Source organism: Bombina bombina, chromosome 5 (genome assembly GCF_027579735.1).
Source record: "Bombina bombina isolate aBomBom1 chromosome 5, aBomBom1.pri, whole genome shotgun sequence".
Classification (NCBI taxonomy): Eukaryota; Metazoa; Chordata; class Amphibia; order Anura; family Bombinatoridae; genus Bombina; species Bombina bombina.
Window position 1 is genome coordinate 408,999,961 of NC_069503.1, and position 24,285 is coordinate 409,024,245.

Consider the following 24,285-nt stretch of genomic DNA (forward strand, 5'->3'; position numbering starts at 1 on the left):
ATTCCATAATCCCTGAGCCTTCAGAGAATTCCAGACAGCGCCCCAACCTAGTAGGCTGGCGTCTGTTGTTACAATTGTCCAGTCTGGCCTGCTGAATGGCATCCCCCTGGACAGGTGTGGCCGATGAAGCCACCATAGAAGAGAATTTCTGGTCTCTTGATTCAGATTCAGAGTAGGGGACAAATCTGAGTAATCCCCATTCCACTGACTTAGCATGCATAATTGCAGCGGTCTGAGGTGTAGGCGTGCAAAAGGTACTATGTCCATTGCCGCTACCATTAAGCCGATCACCTCCATGCATTGAGCTACTGACGGGTGTTGAATGGAATGAAGGACACGGCATGCATCTTGAAGTTTTGTTAACCTGTCCTCTGTCAGGTAAATCTTCATTTCTACAGAATCTATAAGAGTCCCCAAGAATGGAACTCTTGTGAGAGGAAAAAGAGAACTCTTCTTTTCGTTCACTTTCCATCCATGCGACCTTAGAAATGCCAGAACTAACTCTGTATGAGACTTGGCAGTTTGAAAGCTTGAAGCCTGTATTAGAATGTCGTCTAGATACGGAGCTACCGAAATCCCTCGCGGTCTTAGTACCGCCAGGAGGGCACCTAGAATCTTTGTGAAGATTCTTGGGGCCGTAGCCAATCCGAATGGAAGAGCTACAAACTGGTAGTGCCTGTCTAGGAAGGCAAACCGTAGATACCGGTGATGATCTTTGTGGATCGGTATGTGAAGGTAAGCATCTTTTAAATCCACTGTGGTCATGTACTGACCCTTTTGGATCATGGGCAAGATTGTCCGAATAGTTTCCATTTTGAACGATGGAACTCTTAGGAATTTGTTTAGAATCTTTAAATCTAAGATTGGTCTGAAGGTTCCCTCTTTTTTGGGAACCACAAACAGGTTTGAGTAGAACCCTTGTCCTTGTTCCGACCGCGGAACCGGATGGATCACTCCCATTAATAACAGATCTTGTACACAGCGTAGAAACGCTTCTTTCTTTATCTGGTTTGTTGACAATCTTGACAGATGAAATCTCCCTCTTGGGGGAGATAATTTGAAGTCTAGAAGGTATCCCTGAGATATGATCTCTAGCGCCCAGGGATCCTGAACATCTCTTACCCAGGCCTGGGCGAAGAGAGAAAGTCTGCCCCCCACTAGATCCGGTCCCGGATCGGGGGCTCTCGGTTCATGCTGTCTTTGGGGCAGCAGCAGGTTTCCTGGCCTGTTTGCCCTTGTTCCAGGACTGGTTGGGCTTCCAGCCTTGCCTGTAACGAGCAACAGCTCCTTCCTGTTTTGGTGCAGTGGAGGTTGATGCTGCTCCTGTTTTGAAATTCCGAAAGGGACGAAAATTAGCCTGTCTAGCCTTAGCTTTGGATTTGTCTTGAGGTAGGGCGTGGCCCTTACCTCCTGTAATGTCAGCGATAATTTCTTTCAAACCGGGCCCAAATAAGGACTGCCCCTTGAAAGGAATATTAAGTAATTTGGACTTAGAAGTAACATCAGCTGACCAGGATTTTAGCCACAGTGCCCTACGTGCCTGTATGGCGAATCCTGAGTTCTTAGCCGTAAGTTTGGTTAAATGTACTACGGCCTCCGAAATGAATGAATTAGCTAGTTTAAGGACTCTAAGCCTGTCCATAATGTCGTCTAGCGTATATGAACTAAGGTTCTCTTCCAGAGACTCAATCCAAAATGCTGCCGCAGCCGTAATTGGCGCGATACATGCAAGGGGTTGCAAAATAAAACCTTGTTGAACAAACATTTTCTTAAGGTAACCCTCCAATTTTTTATCCATTGGATCTGAAAATGCACAGCTATCCTCCACCGGGATAGTGGTACGCTTAGCTAGAGTAGAAACTGCTCCCTCCACCTTAGGGACCGTTTGCCATAAGTCCCGAGTGGTGGCGTCTATTGGAAACATCTTTCTAAATATTGGAGGGGGTGAGAACGGCACACCGGGTCTATCCCACTCCTTAGTAACAATTTCAGTTAATCTCTTAGGTATAGGAAAAACGTCAGTACTCGCCGGTACCGCAAAGTATTTATCCAACCTACATAGTTTCTCTGGTATTGCAACGGTGTTACAATCATTGAGAGCTGCTAAGACCTCCCCTAGTAATACACGGAGGTTCTCCAATTTAAATTTAAAATTTGAAATATCTGAATCCAATCTGTTTGGATCAGAACCGTCACCCACAGAATGAAGCTCTCCGTCCTCATGCTCTGCAAGCTGTGACGCAGTATCAGACATGGCCCTAGTATTGTCAGCGCACTCTGTTCTCACCCCAGAGTGATCACGCTTGCCTCTTAGCTCAGGTAATTTAGACAAAACTTCAGTCATAACAGTAGCCATATCCTGTAATGTTATCTGTAATGGCCGCCCAGATGTACTAGGCGCCATAATATCACGCACCTCCCGGGCGGGAGATGCAGGTACTGCCGCGTGAGGCGAGTTAGTCGGCATAACTCTCCCCTCGCAGATTGGTGAAATTTGTTCACATTGTACAGATTGACTTTTATTTAAAGTAGCATCAATACAGTTAGTACATAAATTTCTATTGGGCTCCACCTTGGCATTGGAACAAATGACACAGATATCCTCTGAGTCAGACATGTTTAACACACTAGCAATAACTTGCAACCTGGTTATAGTCTTTTTTAGCAAAAACGTACTGTGCCTCAAAGAGGTACTTAAATGATTAAAGATTAAATGACAGTTGAGATAATATACTGAGAACAGTTATAGCATCAACTTTAAAACAACACAACTTTTAGCAAAGGTTTTGTTCCCATTAGTAAGATAACATAACTAAATTTGACATAAAAATTACTGAGTAACGTCTTTATCCACAGTCAATATAAAAAATTCTCACAGCTCTGCTGAGAGAATGTACCTCCCTTCAAGAAGTTTGAAGACCCCTGAGATCTGTCAGAGATGAACCGGATCATGCAGGAAAAATAATAGCTGACTGGAAATTGTTGATGCGTAGCAAAGAGCGCCAAAAACGGCCCCTCCCTCTCACACACAGCAGTGAAGAGAAACGAAACTGTCACAATTCAAAATAAACTACTGCCAAGTGGAAAATAAAGCCCAAACATTTATTTACTCAGTACCTCAGCAGTGTAAACGATTCTACATTCCAGCAAAAACGTTTAACATGATATAATACTTATTAAAAAGATTAGTGACCTTTAACAAAGTAGTTCCGGTGAAGTACCATTCCCAGAATACTGAAGTGTATACATACATGTCATTATAACGGTATAGCAGGATTTTCTCATCAATTCCATTCAGAAAATAAAAACTGCTACATACCTCAATGCAGATTCATCTGCCCCTGTCCCCTGATCTGAAGCTTTTACCTCCCTCAGATGGCCGAGAACAGCAATATGATCTTAACTACTCCGGTTAAAATCATAGCAAAAACTCTGGTAGATTCTTCCTCAAAGTCTGCCAGAGAAGTAATAACACGCTCCGGTGCTATTATAAAATAACAAACTTTTGATTGAAGTCATAAAAACTAAGTATAATCACCATAGTCCTCTCACACATCCTATCTAGTCGTTGGGTGCAAGAGAATGACTGGGACTGACGTAGAGGGGAGGAGCTATATCAGCTCTGCTGGGTGAATCCTCTTGCATTTCCTGTTGGGGAGGAGTTATATCCCAGAAGTAATGATGACCCGTGGACTGATCACACATAACAGAAGAAATACAACCCCCCAAGCTACAAAAAATAAAAAAATAGAAATACAGAAAAAAAGAAAATAAACAAAGCTATCAAAAATAATAAAATTAAACCTAAACTAATACCCCTATAAAAAAAAATCCCCCCCAAAAGAAAAAGACCCCCTAATCTAATACTAAACTACCAATAGTCCTTAAAAGGGCTTCTTGTAGGGCATTGCCCTAAGTTTAACAGCTTTTTTACATTAAAAATAAACAAAGTCCCCTCTAACAGTAAACCCCCCCCCCACCCACCAAACCCCCCAAAATAGAAAAAAAAACTAACACTAATAAACCTAATCTACGTATTGCCCTGAAAAGGACATTTGTATGGGCATTGCCCTTAAAAGGACGTACAGCTCTTTTGAGATTTGCCCCCAAAAAAACCCTAATCTAAAAAAACAAACCCCCCCCCCCCCCAAATAATTAAAAAAAAAACGAACACTAAAGCCCCAAATAGGTACTCACGGTTTCAGAAGTCCGGCGGAGGTCTTCTTCGAGGCGGGTCTATCATCTTCATCCACAGCGAAGGCGGCGCGGAGCAGAGGTCCGGAACGGTCTTCCCAGATGTGGAGATCCTCGGCAGTGGTCATCTGTGGTGGCAGCGGCGGTTCTTTCACCACCCTGCCATTTTCGGAATCTACCTGGATGCAGTAAATTCTTTTGACTGCGTGCGCAGCAAACATTCTGTTGGCTGCCTGGCGCTGCCAACATTCCTTTGAGGATGCGTGTGCAACTGCTGACGGTGACAGACATTACAAACGCAATTATAGTATATATATATATATATATATATATATACACACACATACACACACATTTTTATTTATATATATATATATATATATATATATATATAAATATCTATTTATAAATACTTAGAACATATTCTGCTATGTGCAAGACATTGCAATGTGAAATATTTAGTTAAAACCTTTATATAAATACATATGTACACACACACACATACAGTGTGTGTGTGTGTATATATATATATATATATACACACACACATATACATACACACATACATCTATAGACATGTATGTGTGTGTGTATATATATATATATATATATATACACACACACACATACATCTTTAGACATGTATGTGTATGTATGTATCTCAATGTTAAAGCCCTTCGCCGTCTTTCTTTTTTCTAACACCTAAGACCTCTTATCTTTGAGCCCTTATAACTTTTTTGTGCAATATTTTTTAAAATAATTTTTATTAGATAGTGTTATTACGAGTGTAACTGTACTTTTTAATGTATTCTTTATGTGTTTTGTGCAACTTTTTAGTTTTGTGAAACAGTTAACCACAGCTCTGATATCGCAGTAATGATTCTAGCGTAATTCGCGATATACCACTTATCACTCGGGCATAAACGATTGCGCTCCATTTTTAATCTAGCCCTAAATTGTCAATATAGTCTTGAAGTAGAATGAAAATTTCAGAGCTTTAATGAAGAAATGTACATTGGTTGATGCTTGTTATTCAGCAGTGTCTTTGAGTTTGGTGCCACCAAGTGGCTAAAAAGGATATTAGCAGTATAGTAGTACAGGTATCCGTCGTTTTATTGTGCTTAGCAGATATTGCTCTTTTTACAAATTGAAGGTTTGTGGACACCCTATGTCGAGGAAGTCTATCTGCACCATATATATACATTTAAACCCATAAATACACATGAATACACATATATACAAACCCACCAGCAAAAAGATTATGATTTACTAAAGGCTCATATGAGGGTTGTCATTTTTTTAGTAATAAAGTATTTTTTTAATTAAGGTATGTACATTGTTTTGTTTTTTTAGACATAATGCTATTGCACACTTAAACTACAGAATAGTGCAAATATAACTTTTATATGCACTGGTAAACAAAAAATTAGTGTGACTCACTTCATTGCGGTGGTCTGGAACCAAACCCGCAATAGCTCAGAGGTACGTACGCCTGTATAGTTTTTTTTATATGCTAATGATTATATGATGCTCTAAACAAATCAAAATACTCCACACATAAGAAAAAAATTATATATATATATATATATATAGCAATAAAAAACAAGAAAAACAGTAGCGGATATATCTAGGGGACTTTACACACTTGTGAACTCTTGTATATATTAAGTCTAAATATTCGAATCTGTCTTATTCCTAGATTCGAGGATAGTAAATTAATACAAAATATTAATGTCCATTCTTTAGTAAAGCATAAATTGTATATGCCAAAATGTAGAAAAAATGAATATAAAACAGTCCACAGTTAATCCAAGGTAATAGTACTAAGTCCCAAATGTTGCGCTAAACTGTATGTTATCAAAGCGCTAGAGAAAGTTCCATTGTAGGCTGTTTATGCATAAGAAATGGGTTGTTATGTGAGTAAAGTTCCCGTTAGAAAACCTTTGGGCCAAGGCACACAATCCAGGTGTGCAAAGTAAATAGAAACGTGAAATACCTTCAAGGTAGGCGGACCAAACCAGTTTTTGATAAGTACAGGTACTGGACAACTTCCTCCGAAGATCCCAGATGGGCCAAAGCTCACCAGTTCCAACGGGGGGAGTGTAGTGTCCGTCTCTGCGTCTCTCGTCGTCCTCAATGGTTAGAAGCTCTGACGTCAGAGTAATGTGCCACGTCGCACAACAGGTACGCTGGAAAGTATCAGCCGTGAGGAATGCGTGCAGCGTCGCACAGGAGATATGTTGGAACGTACCAGGCGTCCACTGGGTCCTAAAGGTAAGAGGCTCCTTAGGTCTGGATGCGGGCTCCGGATGGCAAACGGCCAAAGCGGTATCTCATCCGCTGTATATAAAGGCAGAAGATCCCCAAAGGAGGACAAAAGGAGGCCGATGCTTCACTCAAGGTCGGTTCAAAAGAGATTTATTGGCAAGGTGCTAGTACATAGGTGAGAACAAAGCCTTAACACCTGACGCGTTTCGCGCATGCGCACATGCGCTTCATCAGAGGTGATATGTTCAAGGTGTGGGTGAACTTATATACAACAAAGTAACCAATCAGGGCTCAATTTAGCCAGAAACACAATGATTACACCTGTAGTATGTAGTAGCAAAGTGAATTGTTGTGATTTTTGTCCTCCTTTGGGGATCTTCTGCCTTTATATATATATATATATATATATATATATATATATATATATATATATATATATATATATATATATATATATATACACACATATACATACACACACATATATATATATATATATATATATATATATATATATTATACGTATATTATACACATATAAATATATATAACATTTACTGAGAATCATGAAATAATATAAAACGGTGATTTGCCTTTTCTTTTAGAATAGTACCCTGTAGTACATTTTCAAGCTAAAAAATAATTTTTTGCATTTTTAATTTACTTGCTTTCGTTCACTATAAATAACTTTTTATCTCTAACCCACTGACTCACTCTAGCAATCTCTCTTACTTTCTCTTACAACCTCTCTGTGTCCCTTGAACCCATCACCCTCTCTTGAGTCCTTCCGCCTCTGAAAAATGTTATTTTCTGCAGAATGTTCTGTGTTTTGCAGATGGTTTTTAGCCTGCACAGGGGTCAATTTTATTTTTATGTGGTACACATATACATGCATTTAAAAACAGCTTTTAGGGATTATTAAAACTGGAGTGGACGTGGTGCAGCAACCCCCAGTACACGCAGTACACATCTCATCATATATCATTACCTTTGTACTTTGAAGTTCGGCTTTGAGGAGTTGGTATTCATTTTGTAGTAATTCCAGTTCTTGTTCCATAGTTCGTAATTTCAAGTCACTATTCTGCTTCTCTATCTCCCAATCAGTAGGTGTTTTGTCTAAGCATCTCATCACTGTGACAAAACCAAATGGTAATATAAGTTTATGACAAAATAAAAACAGTTGGTATCTTTTCATACTTTTCTATAAAATGTTCTCTGCTTTGATGTGTTCCCAATAATCTGTTTCGCACACAGGAATGTATCAAATTGTTTATAAATATCTTCTTTACCTTTAATTTGATCATTTAAAATAGTTCTTGCCTGTTGAAACCACCACCTTTACTGAAAATATGAATACTTCAGTATTATGTATAGAAAAGCTATTTGAACAACAGGCAACAATCAGGTTCCCAGTGGGGTTTGAGATCGGTAAAAAAATTATTTTCAATTACTTTCTATAAGTATTGGCCATTGTGTACAGATAAAGAGATAAGATAAGGGACAGTGTACTGTAAAAACAGAATTTATACTTACCTGATAAATTACTTTCTCTTGCGGTGTATCCACGGCTTCATCCTTTACTTGTGGGATATTCTCATTCCCTACAGGAAGTGGCAAAGAGAGCACACAGCAGAGCTGTCCATATAACTCCCCCTCTAGCTCCACCCCCCAGTCATTCGACCAAAGGTTAGGAAGAAAAAGGAGAAACCATAGGGTGCAGTGGTGACTGTAGTTTAAACAAAAAAATTTTTACCTGACTTAGATGCCAGGGCGGGCCGTGGACTGGATACACCGCAAGAGAAAGTAATTTATCAGGTAAGCATAAATTCTGTTTTCTCTTACAAGGTGTATCCAGTCCACGGCTTCATCCTTTACTTGTGGGATACCAATACCAAAGCTTTAGGACACGGATGAAGGGAGGGAACAAGACAGGTACCGTAAACAGAAGGCACCACTGCTTGCAAAACCGTTCTCCCAAAAATAGCCTCCGAAGAAGCAAAAGTATCGAATTTGAAAAATTTGGCAAAAGTATGCAGTGAAGACCAAGTCGCTGCCTTACAAATCTGTTCAACAGAAGCCTCATTTTTGAAAGCCCATGTGGAAGCCACTGCTCTGGTAGAATGAGCAGTAATTCTTTCAGGAGGCTGCTGGCCAGCAGTCTCATAGGCCAAACGGATGATGCTTTTCAGCCAAAAGAAAAGAGAGGTAGCAGTCGCTTTCTGACCTTTCCTCTTACCAGAATAGATAACAAACAAGGAAGATGTTTGTCTGAAATCCTTAGTTGCTTGTAAATAGAACTTTAAAGCACGAACTACATCAAGATTGTGTAACAGACGTTCCTTCTTCGAAGAAGGATTAGGACACAGAGAAGGAACAACTATTTCCTGGTTAATATTCTTGTTAGAAACAACTTTAGGAAGAAAACCAGGCTTGGTACGCAAAACTACCTTATCTGCGTGGAACACCAGGTAAGGTGAATCACACTGTAAGGCAGATAATTCTGAAACTCTTCGAGCAGAAGAGATAGCTACTAAAAACAAAACTTTCCAAGATAACAACTTAATATCTATGGAATGTAAAGGTTCAAACGGAACCCCTTGAAGAACTGAAAGGACTAGATTTAGACTCCATGGCGGAGCCACAGGTTTATAGACAGGCTTGATTCTGACTAAAGCCTGAGCAAACGCTTGAACGTCTGGTACCTCTGCCAGACGCTTGTGTAAAAGGATAGACAGAGCGGATATTTGTCCTTTTAAGGAACTAGCTGACAAACCTTTCTCCAATCCTTCTTGGAGAAAGGACAATATCCTGGGAATCCTAATCTTACTCCATGAGTAGCCCTTGGATTCACACCAACAAAGATATTTCCGCCATATCTTATGGTAGATTTTCCTGGTGACAGGCTTTCTAGCCTGAATCAGAGTATCTATAACTGACTCAGAGAACCCACGCTTTGATAGAATTAAGCGTTCAATCTCCAAGCAGTCAGACGCAGAGAAACTAGATTTGGATGCTTGAACGGACCCTGTATTAGAAAATCCTGCCTCATTGGCAGTGTCCATGGTGGGACAGATGACATGTCCACTAGGTCTGCATACCAAGTCCTGCGTGGCCACGCAGGCGCTACGGAAACATATTCCCTGAGACAGGTGGTCCTGAGACAACCACCAGAGAAGAGAATCTCTGGTCTCCTGGTCCAACTGAATTTGAGGTGACAAATCTGCATAATCCCCATTCCACTGTTTGAGCATGCATAGTTGCAGTGGTCTGAGGTGTATCCGAGCAAAAGGGACTATTGTCCATTGCCGCTACCATCAATCCGATTGCCTCCATGCACTGAGCTACAGATGGCCGAGGAATGGAATGAAGAACTCGGCAAGTAGTTAAAAGTTTCAACTTTCTGACATCCGTCAGAAATATTTTAATTTCTACTGAATCTATAAGTGTTCCTAGGAAGGGAACCCTTGTGAGTGGGGACAGAGAACTCTTTTTGACGTTCACCTTCCACCCGTGAGACCTCAGAAAGGCCAATACAATCTCCGTGTGAGCCTTGGCTCTGTGAAAGGACGGCGCCTGAATTAAGATGTCGTCCAAATAAGGCGCCACTGCTATGCCCCGCGGTCTTAGAACCGCCAGAAGGGACCCTAGCACCTTTGTGAAAATTCTGGGAGCAGTGGCTAAACCGAATGGAAGAGCCACGAACTGGTAATGCTTGTCTAGGAAAGCGAACCTGAGGAACTGATGATGATCTTTGTGGATAGGGATATGCAGGTACGCATCCTTTAGATCCACGGTAGTCATATATTGACCTTCCTGGATCATAGGTAAGATTGTCCGAATGGTCTCCATCTTGAATGATGGGACTCTGAGGAATCTGTTTAGAATTTTTAGATCCAGGATTGGTCTGAAAGTTCCTTCTTTTTTGGGAACCACAAACAGGTTTGAGTAAAAACCCAGACCTTGTTCTGCAATTGGAACTGGGTATATCACTCCCATCGTATGTAGATCTTCTACACAGCGTAAGAACGCCTCTTTCTTTGTCTGGTCTGTAGACAGACGAGAAATGTGGAACCTTCCCCTTGGAGGGGAGTCCTTGAATTCTAGAAGATATCCCTGGAAAACAATCTCTAACACCCAGGGATCGTGAACATCTCTTGCCCAGGCCTGAGCGAAGAGAGAGAGTCTGCCCCCTACTAGATCCGGTCCCGGATCGGGGGGCTACCCCTTCATGCTGTCTTGGTAGCAGCTGCAGGCTTTTTGGCCTGTTTACCCTTGTTCCAGCCCTGGTAAGGCTTCCAGGTTGCCTTGGGCTGTGAAGCGTTACCCTCTTGCTTTGCAGCTGTAGAGGCTGAAGCCGGACCGCTCCTGAAGTTACAAAAGGAACGAAAATTAGCTTTGTTTCTAGCCTTAAAGGGCTTGTCCTGAGGGAGAGCATGGCCCTTTCCCCCGGTGATTTCTGAAATAATCTCTTTCAATTCTGGCCCGAAAAGGGTCTTTCCCTTGAAAGGGATATTTAATAATTTGGATTTTGACGACACATCGGCCGACCATGACTTGAGCCAAAGCGCTCTACGCGCCATAATGGCGAAACCTGAAAAGAATTAGCTAGCTTTAGAACCTTAATTCTATCCATAATTTCGTCATATGAGGTCTCCGTCTAGAGCGACCCCTCCAGCGCCTCAAACCAGAAAGCCGCTGCAGTAGTTACAGGAATAATGCAGGCAATAGGTTGGAGAAGGAAACCTTGTTGAACAAAAATTTTCTCAAGTAAACCTTCTAATTTTTTATCCATAGGATCTTTAAAAGCACAACTGTCTTCAATTGGTATGGTTGTGCACTTAGCAAGTGAAGAAACAGCCCCCTCTACCTTAGGGACCGTCTGCCACGAGTCCCGCCTGGGGTCAGTTATGGGGAACATTTTCTTAAAAATAGGGGGGGGGGGGAACAAAAGGGACACCTGGTCTATCCCACTCCCTAGTAACAATATCCGCAAACCCTTTTAGGGATCGGAAACGCATCAGTGTATACAGGGACCTCTAGGTACTTGTCCATTTTACACAATTTCTCTGGGACCACCATAGGATCACAATCATCCAGAGTGGCTAATACCTCCCTGAGCAATACGCGGAGGTGTTCCAGTTTAAATTTAAACGCTAATGAATCTGACTCTGCCTGATGAGAAACCTTTCCTGAGTCGGAAATTTCTCCCTCAGACATCAAATCCCTCACCCCCACTTCAGAGTGTTGTGAGGGTACATCAGATAAGGCTACCAAAGCTTCAGACTGCTCATAATCTGTTCTTAAAACAGAGCTATCGCGTTTTGCAGGAAAAACTGGCAGTTTGGATAGAAAGGCCGCAAGGGAATTATCCATGACTGTCGCTAGTTGTTGCAATGTAATAGGGGCAGACGCACTAGAGGTACTAGGCATCGCTTGAGCGGGCGTAACTGGTTGTGACACATGGGGAGAGGTAGACTATCCTCTTTACCTTCAGTCTGAGAATCATCTAGGGCCACACTTAAGTGCAACAATAACAGAATTTATGTTTACCTGATAAATTACTTTCTCCAACGGTGTGTCCGGTCCACGGCGTCATCCTTACTTGTGGGATATTCTCTTCCCCAACAGGAAATGGCAAAGAGCCCAGCAAAGCTGGTCACATGATCCCTCCTAGGCTCCGCCTACCCCAGTCATTCGACCGACGTTAAGGAGGAATATTTGCATAGGAGAAACCACATGGTACCGTGGTGACTGTAGTTAAAGAAAATAAATTATCAGACCTGATTAAAAAAACCAGGGCGGGCCGTGGACCGGACACACCGTTGGAGAAAGTAATTTATCAGGTAAACATAAATTCTGTTTTCTCCAACATAGGTGTGTCCGGTCCACGGCGTCATCCTTACTTGTGGGAACCAATACCAAAGCTTTAGGACACGGATGAAGGGAGGGAGCAAATCAGGTCACCTAAATGGAAGGCACCACGGCTTGCAAAACCTTTCTCCCAAAAATAGCCTCAGAAGAAGCAAAAGTATCAAACTTGTAAAATTTGGTAAAAGTGTGCAGTGAAGACCAAGTCGCTGCCCTACATATCTGATCAACAGAAGCCTCGTTCTTGAAGGCCCATGTGGAAGCCACAGCCCTAGTGGAATGAGCTGTGATTCTTTCGGGAGGCTGCCGTCCGGCAGTCTCGTAAGCCAATCTGATGATGCTTTTAATCCAAAAAGAGAGAGAGGTAGAAGTTGCTTTTTGACCTCTCCTTTTACCGGAATAAACAACAAACAAGGAAGATGTTTGTCTAAAATCCTTTGTAGCATCTAAATAGAATTTTAGAGCGCGAACAACATCCAAATTGTGCAACAAACGTTCCTTCTTTGAAACTGGTTTCGGACACAGAGAAGGTACGATAATCTCCTGGTTAATGTTTTTTTGTTAGAAACAACTTTTGGAAGAAAACCAGGTTTAGTACGTAAAACCACCTTATCTGCATGGAACACCAGATAAGGAGGAGAACACTGCAGAGCAGATAATTCTGAAACTCTTCTAGCAGAAGAAATTGCCACTAAGAACAAAACTTTCCAAGATAATAACTTAATATCAACGGAATGCAAGGGTTCAAACGGAACCCCCTGAAGAACTGAAAGAACTAAATTGAGACTCCAAGGAGGAGTCAAAGGTTTGTAAACAGGCTTAATTCTAACCAGAGCCTGAACAAAGGCTTGAACATCTGGCACAGCGGCCAGCTTTTTGTGAAGTAACACAGACAAGGCAGAAATCTGTCCCTTCAGGGAACTTGCAGATAATCCTTTTTCCAATCCTTCTTGAAGGAAGGATAGAATCCTAGGAATCTTAACCTTGTCCCAAGGGAATCCTTTAGATTCACACCAACAGATATATTTTTTCCAAATTTTGTGGTAAATCTTTCTAGTTACAGGCTTTCTGGCCTGAACAAGAGTATCGATAAAAGAATCTGAGAATCCTCGCTTCGATAAGATCAAGCGTTCAATCTCCAAGCAGTCAGCTGGAGTGAAACCAGATTCGGATGTTCGAACGGACCCTGAACAAGAAGGTCTCGTCTCAAAGGTAGCTTCCAAGGAGGAGCCGATGACATATTCACCAGATCTGCGTACCAAGTCCTGCGTGGCCACGCAGGAGCTATCAAGATCACCGACGCCCTCTCCTGATTGATCCTGGCTACCAGCCTGGGGATGAGAGGAAACGGCGGGAACACATAAGCTAGTTTGAAGGTCCAAGGTGCTACTAGTGCATCCACTAGAGCCGCCTTGGGATCCCTGGATCTGGACCCGTAGCAAGGAACTTTGAAGTTCTGACGAGAGGCCATCAGATCCATGTCTGGAATGCCCCACAGCTGAGTGACTTGGGCAAAGATTTCCGGATGGAGTTCCCACTCCCCCGGATGCAATGTCTGACGACTCAGAAAATCCGCTTCCCAATTTTCCACTCCTGGGATGTGGATAGCAGACAGGTGGCAGGAGTGAGACTCCGCCCATAGAATGATTTTGGTCACTTCTTCCATCGCCAGGGAACTCCTTGTTCCCCCCTGATGGTTGATGTACGCAACAGTTGTCATGTTGTCTGATTGAAACCGTATGAACTTGGCCCTCGCTAGCTGAGGCCAAGCCTTGAGAGCATTGAATATCGCTCTCAGTTCCAGAATATTTATCGGTAGAAGAGATTCTTCCCGAGACCAAAGACCCTGAGCTTTCAGGGAACCCCAGACCGCGCCCCAGCCCATCAGACTGGCGTCGGTCGTGACAATGACCCACTCTGGTCTGCGGAATGTCATCCCTCGTGACAGGTTGTCCAGGGACAGCCACCAACGGAGTGAGTCTCTGGTCCTCTGATTTACTTGTATCTTCGGAGACAAGTCTGTATAGTCCCCATTCCACTGACTGAGCATGCACAGTTGTAATGGTCTTAGATGAATGCGTGCAAAAGGAACTATGTCCATTGCCGCTACCATCAACCCGATCACTTCCATGCACTGAGCTATGGAAGGAAGAGGAACGGAATGGAGTATCCGACAAGAGTCTAGAAGTTTTGTTTTTCTGGCCTCTGTCAGAAAAATCCTCATTTCTAAGGAGTCTATTATTGTTCCCAAGAAGGGAACCCTTGTTGACGGAGATAGAGAACTCTTTTCCACGTTCACTTTCCATCCGTGAGATCTGAGAAAGGCCAGGACAATGTCCGTGTGAGCCTTTGCTTGAGGAAGGGACGACGCTTGAATCAGAATGTCGTCCAAGTAAGGTACTACAGCAATGCCCCTTGGTCTTAGCACAGCTAGAAGGGACCCTAGTACCTTTGTGAAAATCCTTGGAGCAGTGGCTAATCCGAAAGGAAGCGCCACGAACTGGTAATGTTTGTCCAGGAATGCGAACCTCAGGAACCGATGATGTTCCTTGTGGATAGGAATATGTAGATACGCATCCTTTAAATCCACCGTGGTCATGAATTGACCTTCCTGGATGGAAGGAAGAATAGTTCGAATGGTTTCCATCTTGAACGATGGAACCTTGAGAAACTTGTTTAAGATCTTGAGATCTAAGATTGGTCTGAACGTTCCCTCTTTTTTGGGAACTATAAACAGATTGGAGTAGAACCCCATCCCTTGTTCTCTTAATGGAACGGGATGAATCACTCCCATTTTTAACAGGTCTTCTACACAATGTAAGAATGCCTGTCTTTTTATGTGGTCTGAAGACAACTGAGACCTGTGGAACCTCCCCCTTGGGGGAAGTCCCTTGAATTCCAGAAGATAACCTTGGGAGACTATTTCTAGCGCCCAAGGATCCAGAACATCTCTTGCCCAAGCCTGAGCGAAGAGAGAGAGTCTGCCCCCCACCAGATCCGGTCCCGGATCGGGGGCCAACATTTCATGCTGTCTTGGTAGCAGTGGCAGGTTTCTTGGCCTGCTTTCCCTTGTTCCAGCCTTGCATTGGTCTCCAAGCTGGCTTGGCTTGAGAAGTATTACCCTCTTGCTTAGAGGACGTAGCACTTTGGGCTGGTCCGTTTCTACGAAAGGGACGAAAATTAGGTTTATTTTTTGCCTTGAAAGGCCGATCCTGAGGAAGGGCGTGGCCCTTACCCCCAGTGATATCCGAGATAATCTCTTTCAAGTCAGGGCCAAACAGCGTTTTCCCCTTGAAAGGAATGTTAAGTAGCTTGTTTTTGGAAGACGCATCAGCCGACCAAGATTTCAACCAAAGCGCTCTGCGCGCCACAATAGCAAACCCAGAATTCTTAGCCGCTAACCTAGCCAATTGCAAAGTGGCGTCTAGGGTGAAAGAATTAGCCAATTTGAGAGCATTGATTCTGTCCATAATCTCCTCATAAGGAGGAGAATCACTGTCGACCGCCTTTATCAGCTCATCGAACCAGAAACATGCGGCTGTAGCGACAGGGACAATGCATGAAATTGGTTGTAGAAGGTAACCCTGCTGAACAAACATCTTTTTAAGCAAACCTTCTAATTTTTTATCCATAGGATCTTTGAAAGCACAACTATCCTCTATGGGTATAGTGGTGCGTTTGTTTAAAGTGGAAACCGCTCCCTCGACCTTGGGGACTGTCTGCCATAAGTCCTTTCTGGGGTCGACCATAGGAAACAATTTTTTAAATATGGGGGGAGGGACGAAAGGAATACCAGGCCTTTCCCATTCTTTATTAACAATGTCCGCCACCCGCTTGGGTATAGGAAAAGCTTCTGGGAGCCCCGGCACCTCTAGGAACTTGTCCATTTTACATAGTTTCTCTGGGATGACCAACTTGTCACAATCATCCAGAGTGGATAATACCTCCTTAAGCAGAATGCGGAGATGTTCCAACTTAAATTTAAATGCAATCACATCAGGTTCAGCTTGTTGAGAAATGTTCCCTGAATCAGTAATTTCTCCCTCAGACAAAACCTCCCTGGCCCCATCAGACTGAGTTAGGGGCCCTTCAGAAATATTAATATCAGCGTCGTCATGCTCTTCAGTATCTAAAACAGAGCAGTCGCGCTTACGCTGATAAGTGTTCATTTTGGCTAAAATGTTTTTGACAGAATTATCCATTACAGCCGTTAATTGTTGCATAGTAAGGAGTATTGGCGCGCTAGATGTACTAGGGGCCTCCTGAGTGGGCAAGACTCGTGTAGACGAAGGAGGGAATGATGCAGTACCATGCTTACTCCCCTCACTTGAGGAATCATCTTGGGCATCATTGTCATTGTCACATAACTGAACACACTTTATTACTGCAAATGCGAAAAAACATGAAGGAATTGTTCAAAATTTACCAAATTTTCACCACAGTGTCTTAAAGCCTTAAAAGTATTGCACACCAAATTTGGAAGCTTTAACCCTTAAAATAACGGAACCGGAGCCGTTTTGAACTTTAACCCCTTTACAGTCCCTGGTATCTGCTTTGCTGAGACCCAACCAAGCCCCAAGGGGAATACGATACCAAATGACGCCTTCAGAAAGTCTTTTCTAAGTATCAGAGCTCCTCTCACATGCGACTGCATGCCATGCCTCTCAAAAACAAGTGCGCAACACCGGCGCGAAAATGAGGCTCTGCCTATGCTTTGGGAAAGCCCCTAAAGAATAAGGTGTCTAAAACAGTGCCTGCCGATATTATTATATCAAAATACCCAGATAAAATGATTCCTCAAGGCTAAATATGTGTTAATAATCAATCGATTTAGCCCAAAAAAAGTCTACAGTCTTAATAAGCCCTTTTTGAAGCCCTTATTTACAATCGTAATAAACATGGCTTACCGGATCCCAGAGGGAAAATGACAGCTTCCAGCATTACATCGTCTTGTTAGAATGTGTCATACCTCAAGCAGCAAGAGACTGCTCACTGTTCCCCCAACTGAAGTTAATTGCTCTCAACAGTCCTGTGTGGAACAGCCATGGATTTTAGTGACGGTTGCTAAAATCATTTTCCTCATACAAACAGAAATCTTCATCTCTTTTCTGTTTCTGAGTAAATAGTACATACCAGCACTATTTCAAAATAACAAACTCTTGATTGAATAATAAAAACTACAGTTAAACACTAAAAAACTCTAAGCCATCTCCGTGGAGATGTTGCCTGTACAACGGCAAAGAGAATGACTGGGGTAGGCGGAGCCTAGGAGGGATCATGTGACCAGCTTTGCTGGGCTCTTTGCCATTTCCTGTTGGGGAAGAGAATATCCCACAAGTAAGGATGACGCCGTGGACCGGACACACCTATGTTGGAGAAATGATCTTTAAAGTGTATAGACATATTAGTGCAATTGGGACACATTCTGAGTGGGGGTTCCACCATGGCTTCTAAACACATTGAACAAGGATTTTCCTTAGTGTCAGACATGTTTAACAGACTAGTATTATACACAAGCAGGCTTGGAAAACACTTTAATCAAATAAAAAACACAATTTTAAAAAAACGTTACTGTGCCTTTAAGAAATAAAAAGAGCACACAATTTTACAAAACAGTGAAAAATGCACCAGTATGTACCTAAGGCTTTAATATGATTGCACAGCAAGTTTCAGAACGATTAACCCCTTAATGCCCAAACCGGAGCAGCCTAAAGCCAACAACCGGTTAATTAACTACAGCACCTTGCCACAGCTTACTGCTGTGGCCCTACCTGCCCTTAGGGATCAGTTTTGGGGAAATAAAGCTTCTTCTAGGCCCTCAATCAGCAGCTGGACCCTCCATGTGAAGCAGCATAAAACAGACTTTCAATTCTAACTGCGCATCTGAGGCGCGAAATTAGGCCCCTCCCACTCCACTCCGGAGTTGTGAGGCCTACCAAAATCACTTCTAAGTGACTAAATTTATGCCATGTGGATAATAACCCCAGTAAAACACTCCAAAGTGCTTAAAAAGGTGTCTCCAACGAGTATTTCTTAAATAAATAAACGATTGCCCAGCATTAGTGTCAACCAGCCTATTTAGCCCTGTCATGTAAGCATTCAATTCTATACTAAGTCTCAGAACATAGCTTACCCTCCCCACATGGGGATCTTGTCAGTCTTCTAGCATTATCTCAGTCTTGTCTAGAAATAAATGACTGAACATACCTCATTGCAGTCAAGCCTGCAAACTGTTCCCCCCAACTGAAGTTTTCTGGTACTCCTCAGTCCTGTGTGGGAACAGCAGTGGATTTTAGTTACATATGAAACAACATAAAAAAGGAAGTGGGGACTTTGCAATTAGAAATTCCCAAAAGTCTAGGTAAATCCAGCACAACTGTAAGATTAAATAAATACACAAAAAGCCTATATGTCAAAAATGATATAAATATTTATTAACTAAATGCACAAAACACACATTCACATTCATACAGTGGATCCCGCACAAAACAGTGTTATAAAGTACTGGCCAGGAAATTATTATCTGGTGCACCAGGGAAAATAGACCAAAAACAGTCCATTTAAGATTTGCAGATATTTGTAATCCAACAGGTGCAGCGTTAATGCAAAAATGGATGCAGTTATACAGTCCCCGGTGTATAGAGACCAGTCACTTCAGACTTTAACCCCAATTGTTACTGAGTCAAATAGTGCTTAAAGGCCTAGCATAGGAGGAGCAATGGAAACACGCGTCTTTATTCACAGGTGCTGTTTTCTTTTCATTCAGTAGTATTCAGTGTACAGATGCATAGCACATATTCTACCTGTATTTGTTCACGCGGTCGCCCCTCCTAGCTGCCTCGTTCTTAGAGCGTCCAAACATCAGGGGTAAGTCAGGATGAGCAGGGGATCTGCTGTAAGGGCTGAAAAGAAAACAGCACCTGTGAATAAAGACGCGTGTTTCCATTGCTGTATAACTGGATGCAGTTATACAGTCCCCGGTGTATAGAGACCAGTCACTTCAGACTTTAACCCCAATTGTTACTGAGTCAAATAGTGCTTAAAGGCCTAGCATAGGAGGAGCAATGGAAACACGCGTCTTTATTCACAGGTGCTGTTTTCTTTTCAGCCCTTACAGCAGATCCCCTGCTCATGTGAATAAAGACGCGTGTTTCCATTGCTCCTCCTATGCTAGGCCTTTAAGCACTATTTGACTCAGTAACAATTGGGGTTAAAGTCTGAAGTGACTGGTCTCTATACACCGGGGACTGTATAACTGCATCTATTTTTGCATTAACGCTGCACCTGTTGGATTACAAATATCTGCAAATCTTAAATGGACTGTTTTTGGTCTATTTTCCCTGGTGCACCAGATAATAATTTCCTGGCCAGTACTTTATAACACTGTTTTGTGCGGGATCCACTGTATGAATGTGAATGTGTGTTTTGTGCATTTAGTTAATAAATATTTATATCATTTTTGACATATAGGCTTTTTGTGTATTTATTTAATCTTACAGTTGTGCTGGATTTACCTAGACTTTTGGGAATTTCTAACTGCGAAGTCCCCACTTCCTTTTTTATGTTGTTTCATATGTATTTTTCTAGGAAGCACCTGTTCTCCAGTGACTCATTTTATTAACTCATTAGTGTGCAACTCTTTTCTTGTGTCTTTTTGTCTACTGGATTTTAGTTACAACATGCTAAAATTTTCCTCTCAGCAGAATTCTTCATCACTTTTCTGCTAGAGAGTAAATAGTACAAAACGGTACCATTTAAAAATAACAAACTCTTGATTGAAGATATAAAACTACAAATCTAACACCACATTCACTTTACCCTCCCGTAGAGAGACCCTAGTGCTTAGAGCCGGCAAAGAGAATGACTGGGGGGTGAAGCTAGAGGGGGAGCTATATGGACAGCTCTGCTGTGTGCTCTCTTTGCCACTTCCTGTAGGGAATGAGAATATCCCACAAGTAAAGGATGAAGCCGTGGACTGGATACACCTTGCAAGAGAAATTGTCTTTACCTTAATGTGTTTCCAGTGACTTGTTATACCAGCTGCAGAGTATAAAATGTATAAGACATTGCTCTTTTATCTTTATTTTGTATTTGAAATATCTGGTTGTGTTTTTTGGAACCACAGTCCATCAAAAATGTGTTGACCTTGCAGGGAAATCAGATATCCTTAGTTAGTTTGATCCTCATGGATATGGAGTCTATTATATTACCCAGGAATTCCACCCTGGTACTTGGGATAAGAGAACTCTTTTCCAAGTTTATCTTCCATCCATGTGATCGAAGAAGACTGAGAAGGGACTCAGAATTCTTCTGCAAGACGAAAGGATGGTGCTTGCAGCAGAATATCGTCCAAGTATGGGGCTACTGCAATAGCCTTAGTTCTGGCAACGGCTAGAAGAGCCCTCAGAACCTTTGCAAAGATTCAGTAGCTACGCCACACAGAAGGGAAATGAACTGGAAGTGCTGGTCCAGGAATGCAAACCTCAGGAACTGAAAGTGTTCCCTGTGGATTGGAACATGAAGGTAACCGTCCTTCAGATCTATAGTGGTCATAAACTGGCCTTCCTGAATCAAATTGAAGGATGGACCTTATCGTCTCCATCTTGAAGGAAGGGACACTGAGAAATGTAAGCACTTTAGGTCCAGAATTGGGCGGAAAGTTCCTTCCTTCTTTGGTTTGAAACAAGGTTTGAATAAAACCCTAAACCTCTTTGTTCGATAGGTACCGGAACAACTCCTAAGGAGGATAGATCCCGAACGCACCCTAGAAAGGCATCCATCTTTTCTGGTCTGGTAGACAGATTCGAGAGTAGGAATCTGCCCCTTGGCGGATGAGATTTGAAGCCTATTTTGTATCCCTGAGATACCACCTCCAGGACCCATGGATTCTGTACGTCCTTGAACCAGGTGTCTGAAAAAAGGACAGTCTGCCCCCTACATGATACGATCCCGGATAGGGGGCTGCCTCTTTATGCCGATTTGTTTTCGGCGGGCTTCTCATTCTGCTTGGATTTATTCCAGGACTGAGCCGGGTTCCAAGTACTCTTGGGTTGCTTGGGCTTGAAGGATTGTTGTCGTTAAGATTTGTCAGAACGAAAAATTAGAAGATTGTCGTCTCTTAGACTTGTTCTTCTTATCTTGCGGTAGGAAGGCACCCTTGCCTCAGGTAAGCGTAGAAGTAATGGAGTCCAGGCCTGGACCAAATAAAATCTTTCCCTTGAAGGGAAGAGAAAAGAGTCTGGACTTAGAAGTCATATCCGCAGACCAAGACTTCAACTATAGTGCCCGGCGGGCAAGGACCGCAAAGCTAGAGGCCTTTGCATTTAGGCGAATAATTTGCATGTTCGCATCAAAGAAAAAAGAATTAGCAATTCTTAGAGCGTTAATTCTGTCTTGAATATCCTCGAGGGGAGACTCCACCTCAATGACTTCTGACAAAGAGTCGCACCAGTATGTAGCCGCTCCGGCAACCGCCGGTTGAAACAAAAATCCCTTATGTTGAAACATCTTTCTCAGAAAGGTTTCCATTTTCTTATCCATCGGCTCTCTGAACGAAGAATTATCCTCAAGAGGTAAAGTAGTAGGTTTAGCAAACGTAGAGATAGCACCATCCACCTTAGGAATGGAGCCCCACAGTTGAGAGTCCGGGACCGGGAACAACTTTTTAAAAGTAAACGAAGGGGAAAAAAATGTGTTGACCTTGCAGGGAAATCAGATATCCTTAGTTTGTTTAAACTATTATTATTATTTTCGGTTATTTGTAGAGCGCCAACAGATTCTGCAGCGCTATAAACAAAGGCGGAGTACAACAAAACAATTATAGGGATCAAATGGGTAGAGGGCCCTGCCAAGAGTTGCACTGTTGTAGTCAGCTCTTAAGAAGGTGATCAACAAACAGCTGGACTCTTAGGCTTTTGCCAGTTGAAACCACCACTTATACAGAAAATATGAATACTTTAGTATTATGTATAGAAAAGCTATCATCAAATAGCCTTAGTTTATCACTTTCTATACACACACATGCATCTTTATATTATCTCTGTAAAACAAAGTCCAATACTTAGAACAATTGAAAAATCTAATTTATGCTTACCAGATAAATTCCTTTCCTTCCGGATAGGGAGAGTCCACGGCTTCATTCCTTACTGTTGGGAAATACAACACCTGGCCACCAGGAGGAGGCAAAGACACCCCAGCCAAAGACTTAAATATCCCTCCCACTTCCTCATTACCCCAGTCATTCTGCCGAGGGAACAAGGAAAAGTAGGAGAAACATTAGGTTATAAATGGTGCAGACGAATAAAATAAATAGGAGACCGCCCATAGACAAGAAAAAACGGCCAGGGGCCGTGGACTCTCCCTATCCAGAAGGAAAGGAATTTATCTGGTAAGCATAAATTATGTTTTCCTTCCTAAGATAGGGAGAGTCCACGGCTTCATTCCTTACTATCGGGAAAATTATACCCAAGCTCCAGAGGACACTGAATAACGGGAGGGAACAAAAAGGAAGAGGCGGACCCTATACTGAGGGCACCACAGCCTGCAAAACTTTTCTCCCAAAAGCTGCTTCAACCGAAGCAAAAACATCAAACTTGTAAAATTTTGAAAAAGTATGCAAGGAGGACCAGGTAGCTGCCTTACAAATCTGATCCATAGAGGCCTTGTTCTTAAAGGCCCAAGAAGAAGACACTGCGCTAGTGGAATGAGCCGTTATCCTCTCAGGAGGACGATGTCCCGCTGTCTCGTAAGCTAAGCGGATGACACACATTAACCAAAAAGATAGGGAAGTCGAAGTAGCCTTCTGCCCTTTACGCTTCCCTGAATAGACAACAAACAAAAAGGAAGATTGCCTAAACTCCTTAGAAGCCTGAAGATAGAACTTCAAGGCGCGAACCACATCCAAAATGTGAAGTAAGTGTTCCTTCGATGGATGAGGATTAGGACACAAGGAAGGAACCACAATCTCCTGATTGATGTTGCAATCTGACACAACCTTATGAAGAAAACCTAATTTAGTACATAAAACTGCCTTATCTACATGAAAAATCAGAGTAGAGGCAATAGTCAATAAAAAGAAAACCTTCCAAGATAACAATTTAATGTCAACGGAATGCAGAGGCTCAAACGGAACCTGTTGCAAAACGAGAACAACAAGATTTAGGCTTCAAGGAAGGAGCCCCAGATCTAAACACAGGTCTGATCCTAATCAGAGCCTTAACAAAGGACTGCCCGTCTGGAAGCTCAGCCAGTCTCTTGTGCAATACAACTGACAGGGCCGAAATCTATTCCCTCAGGGATCTAGCAGAAAGGCCCTTCTCCAACCCATCCTGAAGAAAAGATAAGATCCTGGCAACCTTAAAGGACCAGTCAACACAGTAGATTTGCATAATCAAAAATGCAAGACAATGCAATAGCAATTAGTCTGAACTTCAAATGAGTAGTAGATTATTTTTTTTTTGACAATTTTAAAAGTTATGTCTTTTTCCACTCCCTCTGTAACATCAGCCATTCACAAATGCATACACGTACCATGTGACAGCCATCAGTCATTCACAAATGCATACACACTTATTCTTGCACATGCTCAGTAGGAGCTGGTGACTCAAAAAGTTTAAATATAAAAAGAATGTGCACATTTTGTTAATGGAAGTAAATTGGAAAGTTGTTTAAAATGGGATGCTCTATCTGAATAATGAAAGTTTAATTTTGATTGAGTGTCCCTTTAACTCTGTGCCAGGAAAAAACATGCTCTTCACACCAGAATAAGTAGGTCCTCCAGTCCACACCTTGTGGTAGATACGCCGAGTAACTGGTTTACGAGCTTGAATAAGAGTATCAATGACACTCTCAGAGAAACCTCTCTTGGCTAAGACTAAGCATTCAATCTCCACGCAGTCAGCCTCAGAGAATCTAGATTTTGATGAACAAATGGACCTTGTATCAGCAGGTCTCTGC

The 24,285-nt window shown here is 42.3% G+C and overlaps 1 protein-coding gene across 2 annotated transcripts in view; it reads right to left on the reverse strand.

The window, feature by feature from the left end:
* AZI2 (5-azacytidine induced 2) overlaps positions 1 to 24,285 on the reverse strand; it is a 192,636-nt gene that overhangs the window by 14,682 nt on the left and 153,669 nt on the right. For both annotated transcript variants that reach the window (XM_053714247.1, XM_053714246.1), the window contains one exon: positions 7,451 to 7,593. In XM_053714247.1, the coding sequence (XP_053570222.1) occupies positions 7,451 to 7,593 (143 nt within the window). The remainder of the gene's footprint in view (positions 1 to 7,450; positions 7,594 to 24,285) is intronic.